We start from the raw sequence: 8531 nt of genomic DNA, 5'->3' as shown, positions 1-8531 counted from the left end.
GTGGGGGCTACCACAGAGAATCATCGAATCACAGAATGGTGAGAGTTGGAAGGCACCTTAAAGCTCATCCAGTTCCAGCCCCTGCCATAGGTAGGGACATCTTCCACTAGAGCAGGTTACTCCAAGCCCTGTCCAACCTGGCCTTGAGCACTGCCAGGGATGGGGCAGCCACAACTTCTCTGGGCACCCTGTGCCAGCGTCTTAGCACCCTCACAGTGAAGAATTTCTTCCGAAGAATTTAAATCTTCCTTCTGTCAATTTAAAGCCATTCCCACTTGTCCTGTCACTACATCCCCTTGTAAAAAGCCCCTCTCCAGATTAGTTGTCAGCCCCTTCAGGCACTGGAAGCTGCTCTAAGGTCTCCCTGGAGCCTTCTCTTCTCCAGGCTGAACAAGCTGAAGAAGCTGCATGGAGTCCAGCAGCCCTGAACGTGGACTTTGACACGGGGGGAAAAGGAGCAGTATTTGTATTTGTTCTTCCTGCTAGCTCTACAACAGTCTCAGCAGCAGCCCTGGGGGCTTCGAAGCTCTACGCAGGAGTCCTACAACCAGCTCACATACTTCATGTTCCACATGTGCTTCAACACCTGCCTAAACTGGCATCCAAACAACAACATGAAGGTCCAGGAGACACCCTGAATCCCTGTTTCTTTATAAAGACATATATGGTTACATTTAAACAGAAGATTATTAATCCTCCGGAAAACCAGTTTGGTTTCCATTACTATGTATTGCATAGGGACTCTTGGTCTATTTTTTGTCCCTTTGCATCTGATTATTTTCAGTAGAGTTCAAACTTTTTATGATATGCAGATTTTAACTAGAACATCTATTCATACAGACCTTATTATTCATAAACGCACAACGGCCGCACATAATGTAGAAGAATTTTATTCATACCATAATCCTGTCCCATCATCCACTGCAAATATTACAATTATCTTTAAAATGTCATTGAATATCATTTTGTTCCACTTACAGCATAGGAACCCTGGTGTTAAATGGTTACACTCCTCTTGAAATTACTTATAACAGAACCATAATTCAAACGTTATTTTCCATGAGCTGTAAAGGTTTAAAGCAAAGGATCTGGTGTGTGTGTGTGTGTGCTTGAGTAACTTCTAAACAGCGAGGCTAATACTTGGTGTTTTAACAAGAAATGTATCTTGCATGTTATGCAAAACACTCACCATTTTTTACCAATACAACAGAAATGCAATAGGTAAAAGAACATCCATGAGTGACTGGTAGCCTTTAAAAAATACTTCTTTTAAAAATTGCACAAGAGAATACAAAAACAGTGAAGCAAATCAAAAGTTTTGCAAACACAAACATTTATCTCTCTATATATAGAATGGGGGTCTGCCTACAGAAATGTACGTGATAAAAATTGCAAGGCTGAAAAATGTGAATGGTCATATCTGGTAACAAGTGCAAGAAGCACAACAGAATCATAATAAATAGTAGCAACGAATATACACTGACAGGCCCTCTGAAAATATGCTGAAATAAATTAAGCACCTTGAAGTGATGAGAGGCGTGTGAAGCCGAGAAGCAGTTTGGTCTGTAACGACCTCTGTGGTTACAGCTACTGGAGCATTGGGCCCTCTGAGTGGGACTCGGTAGGAAAGTCCCAAGTTAGTTTTTGTTAATTCTAAAGAAGAAAGCACATTGCATGTCAGTAGTTTTAGCCATGGTCTTCACTAACACCTCTAGTTCTAAAAGGGAGACTGCTGCCTTATTTCATTGCATAACCTTTGGCATGTACAAGACACATAAAGTTTGTATTTACTCAAATGTTACCCTAAAGAAGAAACAAGAGTTTTGCCACAACTGAGATGCAGGCAGTGCTATTTAGAGTAGCTGAGATGCAGAGCTTTGCTGCTGTTACCAAAGACAACTTTTCCTTCAAGGGAATAGCTTCACAAAGAATCATCTAGATGCTGTCACCTTTGAGGGCTGCACAGCGCAGGAAGGTCTGGATCTGCAAAAGGCTCCATCCAAGAGGAGACCTATGCCTAGGCATGGCAGCAGCAACCACTAGCAAGGCTGCCCACGCCTGCAGGGACCTGGGCTCTAGGAGCTTCTTGCAAGATCCTGGTGCTTTTGGTTTTGCAATGTCTTTTGGAGGAGACGCAGCAATTCTGAAGCATGTAGTTGGCTTTCAGAAAATCCTTAAAAGTCCTCTAAAATTCAGTCATATACTAATGAAAAGCATTTAAATTTAATTAAGTGGACCTTGTTAAAAACAAACTGTTGTTGTTGCCTCTGAGGTGCACCTGGCACCATCTCTTCAGCATTACATACAATATTCAGAGAAGTGGTTGAGGATACTGCTTCAGATAAATACGTTTTGAAGCCCACTTAATTCAGCAAGGATGTTCCTGCTGGACTTTTAAGGGAGCTAATGCAAACCCTCATTTGAAAAGATCTGAGGGCAAATAACTTGGGTCCTAAAGGCTTCAGCTGAATTCTTAGAAACCATTGTCCCCTGACCTCTTCACCCGGAAGACTGGAGCAGGCTGTTTGGTTTAGCATATCCTACAAAGCAGACTGAAAGGGCTTGTAACATGGAGGAATATGGCCCCTGTATCTAAGCCACAAACAAAATTTCTCAAAAGCTCTCTTTTTTCCCTGGCTTGCTGGAATGATCAAAACCTTCCTCCAACCTTCCCTCTTAAACTATGCCACTGCCACTCACCCTATGGGATTTTAGAAACCTCCAGTCCAGAACCAGTGAAAAGTCTTTTAAAAGTGACAGGCAGAGGGACATCTCTTGATGAAAGAAGCTTGACAAAAGGTGAATAAGAACCAACTTTAAAGATAATGAAGGAAATAGAAATTCATACGTATTTTAAATAGTTAAAAACACAGTTTCAAGCTACATGATACAACAACAGGTAAAAATCTTGCCTGCAAGCCAAGAGCCTAATCTTCCAAAGCTAGTCTTATCCAAACAGTTGTCTTCCTACTTACATGATACATGAGATTTGAACTGACATCCACTACGTGACATGAACAGAAAAAATACGTGTAAAATGCACACTTTTAATCTTTTTCCTCATAAAGCTATGGAGCTGCACAGAGCAAACTGCAGTGCACAAGGTCACACAGAGGCAGCTTTCCAGAAGGAATCATTTAGACGGTGAGAGAAATGAAACTGTTGTATCTCTGAATGTTTCTCTTGAGGATTTCGGAGCAAGGACCGAGCACTCGTTCGAAGCGGGGCCGGTCCAGCTTTACACACTTCAGGGGTCCACGTGCCACCACCGTAGCAGCCCGGGGCCGATTGAGCAGTAACGCTATCTCACCTGGAAACAGGGATAAATACACTGTCACATGCTCTGTGACTCTTTTGGTGGGTGCATATTCAGTTGCTTTATTTGTAGAACATCTCCCTGTATGTATCTAATGATAGACACTCTACATAATTCTGTTGACAGTACAAGTGCATCACACATGCATAATGCATGCATGTAAAATGCCTCTGAAAACAAACGCTTTCAGACTGCTTTGCTGGTTCTGGATCTGCCTCCTGTCAGCTGCACTGGTGTAAACCAAGGAAGAGTTTCAGCTCCGCTGCTATCTCTCAGTATAGCTGAGAGCAGTGGCTGACCTACACATAACCCCTCTCGTGTGAAAGAGTAGAACATTAATTAGGACAATGACTACTTGATGTAACTCCACGTGCCTGTCTTTCTGAACCATACGTGAGCTGAATTTTCTTACCAAAATAATCTGATGGACCAAGTCTTCCCACTTCCACATACTCCTCGTTGTCAGACCTGCGCTGCAGAACAGAAGCTGTGCCCTGGGGAGAGAAGTGCAGGGTCAGTTGCTATGCTTTAAAAAGCATTGAGTCCTGAGGATTTCCTTTTGCATGTCACACTCATAGAATCATAGTATAGTTAGGGTAGGAAAGGACCTTAAAGTTCACCCAGTTCCAAACTCCCTGCCAAGGGCAGGGTCTCCTCACCCTAGACCATGTCACCCAAGGCTCTGTTCAACCTGGCCTTGAACACTGCCAGGGATGGAGCATTCAACACTTCTCTGGGCAACCTGTTCCAGTGCCTCACCACCCTCACAGTAAAGAACTTCTTCCTTATATCTAACCTGAACTTCCCCTGTTGAAGTGTGAACCCATTACTCCTTGTCCTATCACTACAATCTCTGATGAAGAGTCCCTCTCCAGCATCCTTGTAGGCACCCTTCAGATACTGGAAGGCTGCTATGATGTCTCCACGCAGCCTTCTCTTCTCTAGGCTGAACTCCATTAATTCTGCTATGGGAGATGACAATTTCAGTTAGTTCCTTGTAAATCAATGAAAGCAATTAAAGCATAAAAAAAAAAAAATAATAATCTGTCAGTACTGCAAATGATCTCTCTCTTACAAACTCTTTGGATGCAGACAAATTCAGCTCACTCAGAAGAGGAACAGGTCAGACCTCAGTAACTCCTGTTTAATTAATGCCCACCATGCTGTGCAAATATATGCTTGAATACACTTGAAAAATATGTTCTGGGTGGACACAGCACCTTACGAGAGGCACAGAAAAGATTTACATCAAAAGGAATAAAAAAGGCAATTTTCCCAGTCACAACCTTGGGACATGATTTTGTAAGACAGCAACTAGAGTTTATTCCTCACTGGATCATTAATGGATATGCTGCTGAAATGACTGGCAAAGGGAGTTTTTAATGCTTGTTGCAACAAAAGGTGGTTATTTTTTTAGTGGCTTTGCCCACTTGTGGCCTGTAGTGATATGGACACCTGCGAGTCAGTCGCTGGAGAGATGGAATGTGTCTTGTCTCCACTACCCTTAATAACTGCTGTACTTGACACATGCTAATACATGTCAAAACTCAGTTACAGTCTATTTAAACCTTCAAAGAAGTTTTACATGCAGAAGTATTCTAACCTGGAGGAAATCTTAAATTATTGTGGCATAAAGCTTTTGTAGAGGAATAGAGAAGTTATCTGCTTCTCTGGAAAAAAATCATTTATCTTCTGAGTCCAAAAGCATAAGGAAAGGCAAAACATTAATATATTTTAATGAAATTAAAAATATTTTTAAAAGCCATGGTCTTTAAATAGACTGGACATCCATTTTTTGACAGTGCAGTTGGAGAGCACTGATGTTTTGATGGCTTTGAAGATTTTCAGTTTGGAAAGTAATACTTGAGGGCTGATCGTGCCCCAGCCAGGATAGGAAAGAAGAGAAGACACAGTAATGTGCTAGTAATGCTAGGAAGATTGAGTCCACTTATTGGAAAACATCACAAACCTCCCTCCAGTGCAAAGTATCCACTGCAGATTCACTGGCTGCAAACATCCTGCAGCTTCCTTCCACCAAAAGAAACCTGTGCGCCTCTGGGTATGGGAGGGAGCCTGAGGAGACACTGAGCAGCCTGAAACACCTGGGCTTCAATGCAGTTAAAAGGCACTCAGTGCTCTGCAGAACCAGCCCTTCACCTTTGCACTGTGTTTAAATACACCCTATAGTATCCCAAATATCGTCTCTGAATTGCAAATCTGAACAACAATGTAAGAGTGCTTAAGGTCTAGCTTTTGCTCTTCTAGGACCTGGAAGCCCAGGAATAACCAAAAGCGGTAGAATATCCACTATTATGTAGCAAATGTTCATAATTTGCTTTCTTCTAAACAAGCACAACTAAACTACTGTAATACCATTGTATTGCATCATGTCCTATTTCATAACAAGGTTATTTTTAAGCCCATATACTTTACAAATAGCTGAGCTACTCTCTAGATTAATTTATGTGCTATAGAAATGAAAAGGCAAATCTTATTTCTCCTGTCAAGCTTCCAGCAAGAATTCCTTATCCTTGATACAACTAAATTGTCCCGCCAAAGCTGCTGTTTTCCAAGATCTTCCAGTAAATCTGCAAAGGCATGAAGATACAAAGACAGTGTAATGAGGTTTCTTATTCACACTTACTGCAAGCTTTCAGAACAAACACACATTCATATGCAGCATTCTCAAAAATACCCCATAAAGGGAATAATGCACATATCAACCTTGCTCTTGCCAAATGTCCGATCAGGTGCAGCTCCCTACCTTGCTACTGTTGGATGGATTCAGCTTCAGAATCACTTCCAGCCCCTGTCCTCCTCTCTGTCTCATCTGGAGCCTGGCAAAAACCTAACCCCTTGACCCAAATAGCTGTTTGCAATCCATGTCTCCCGTCTCTTTCTCAAAACTATTTTTTTAAGAGTTTATTACAGATGGTTTATTACATAAAACAAAAAAAGAATATCCCCAAAGTAATCATATTGACTGCCCAGGTCAAACGAAGAAAGGACTCAATTCCCCACCGCCCACCTTGAGCACATTGCCATGAAGTTAATCACAGTATCAAGGAATATTGCTTTCATCTCCCCACGTGTCAGCTTTTATTGTGGCTAATATTTCTTTGACAGGATCCATTTGATATAGGACTCTAATAAGTCAGTCTTCCGAAGCAATTTCTTCTACTGTTCTTCTACAGTCGGCCTTTTTAATCCAAGAAACACCATGATATCTGTTGGAGGACAGATGTGTCTGGCCTCCACAATAAACACTGGGCTTGGCAGGATAAAGCAATGCATATTCCAGATACATATTTTTCCATTCTTGTTTTAACAGTCACATAGGTTTCTCCCATTGCCCAGTGAGAACAGGTCTATCACAGAGCAAAAGAAGTTTCCTGAAAGCCTGACAGTGAGCACCCAGATGTAAGATCTGATTACACTGCCTGGCCTCATGTTGCACCAGCCATCAGCTCCACAAGTGCATCCTGAGCATTGTCAGAGTGACCTTCACGGGAAGACTGCTCACACCATGAAACAAAGAAGATATATTTATAATTATCTATCTGTATCACCTTCACTTTCTGTGTGTTATCTCTGGAATCAACACTATTCTAATTGTATTAGAGGAAGAGACCAATTGCAGACAACCAGTGTAACCAGGGAAAAAATAATACAGAACAATCCTTTATTATCTATATACCTAATGAAGTTGTCATACTGAATAAACTCAGTGCTGGCTCCTATCCTGACTCCCATCACAGGTTTCATGGTTGTATTTCATTTTACTTTACTTGTCAAATCTTTTCAACACAGTTTTTGAGCTTTTTATCCTTCTTGTGCTTTCACAAAACTTAGCTCTTCTAAATGATAGGACTGAACAAATCTCCTGAGCTCTGTCCCAGGAGGTACGGGCATTATCTGGCAAGGATTCAAGGGGTTTATCACTCTCACTCCCAAAAGCGTTTGGTCTCAGTGGGAAAGATTTCCCCTTAAATGGCACACAAAACTTGGCAAGATCATTCTCTCTGAAATAAATTGCAGGATCCTAGGTTTGCAGGATCAGGCTATTTAGTGCTGCTCAATTTAAAATGCTGTCTTGTACACTGATGGCCGTTTCAGGCTCCTACACCAGCAAGCAAAGCCTACAGAGCACAGGCTCAAAGACTGTTGAGAAGTTTGACACCACCATTCAATAAATCAGCACTTTGTGATAATATTAAACTGAAAGCAGACAGGCATGTCTTTTGCTAGCAGACACTTGGGACTGAAATTATGATCTTTGGTGGATCCAGGAATATTCCCTTTCAGTCACTGAGGAGCGCCTGTATTCCCAGGAACTGATATCATTAACCTTCTCTCCTCTTCTCCAAGTAAACACAGGCATCTTATTGCAAAAACAACAAGAGCAGCAGTTCCAAAAGCAATGTGCCATCAGCACCTCTGCCATCCTCACCCCACGCACCTGCTCACTCCCTCGATATCACTGCTCTTTTGGCCGTGCTAAGTATTTACTTGACTCTTTCAAATGCATTAGTAGTTTGTTTTGTAAAAATTTATGGCTCAGGTACAGCACGATAATTTAAGATATACAAAATAAATTAAAGTTTATAATCCATGAGCTCCCATCCTCTCCAAAGTAATGAGTTTCACTTTTAAGCTATCAGACCATCCAAATGAGTGACACATCCTACAGCATAAAGACAGTGACCCATCTGGATCAACACTGAAATTCCCATGCCCTACCCTGCATGTACTTATACGCACTAGCTGCTTCAGGAGCCCTATTTTCATATCTAAGTAGGAATTCTATAGCCAGCAGTTGGCCTAAGTAGCCTGGCTACAAAAGGCAAATGTTTTTGATGCTAAAAACTGAAATCCTCTATTTTTAACTCTATTCCAGCTCAGTGGATCAGACAAGATCATGCAGTGGACACCTCTGGGTGGGACAGACTGTGCAGTGTGGTCCTTCACCAAAGGCAGGGGGTGGGAATGGAAATTCAGCACTGTTCAGAAACTTTCTGGTTTAAAAGTCAGTCTTGTTGATGTTTTGGTTTTGCTGCTCTAACCTCCCATTTTAGCAATCAATAAAAAATACAGTAACGCTCCATCTGTAATAAAGTACAAATTTATCATTACTGAAATTGAAGACTATTTTTTCTACGGTGAGTGTATGCAACGTCCATGTCTATGTCCTTTTGATACACTAAGTATACAGAAT

General features: G+C 41.6%; 1 protein-coding gene across 2 annotated transcripts in view; it reads right to left on the bottom strand.

Moving 5' to 3' along the window:
• Positions 1-2815: 2815 nt before the first annotated feature.
• PRKAR1B (protein kinase cAMP-dependent type I regulatory subunit beta) overlaps positions 2816-8531 on the bottom strand; it is a 101264-nt gene continuing 95548 nt past the window's right edge. For both annotated transcript variants that reach the window (XM_057416799.1, XM_057416800.1), the window contains exons 10-11: positions 3729-3810; positions 2816-3310 (exon numbers count right to left, since the gene is read on the bottom strand). In XM_057416799.1, the coding sequence (XP_057272782.1) occupies positions 3138-3310; positions 3729-3810 (255 nt within the window). In that variant the 3' untranslated portion in view covers positions 2816-3137. The remainder of the gene's footprint in view (positions 3311-3728; positions 3811-8531) is intronic.

The sequence above is a fragment of the Pezoporus wallicus genome, unplaced genomic scaffold (genome assembly GCF_028554395.1).
Source record: "Pezoporus wallicus isolate ANWC-B61680 ecotype Strahan unplaced genomic scaffold, APGP_CSIRO_Pwel_v1 scaffold_7392, whole genome shotgun sequence".
In the NCBI taxonomy this organism is placed as follows: domain Eukaryota; kingdom Metazoa; phylum Chordata; class Aves; order Psittaciformes; family Psittacidae; genus Pezoporus; species Pezoporus wallicus.
This window is presented reverse-complemented; position numbering and strand designations above follow the sequence as displayed.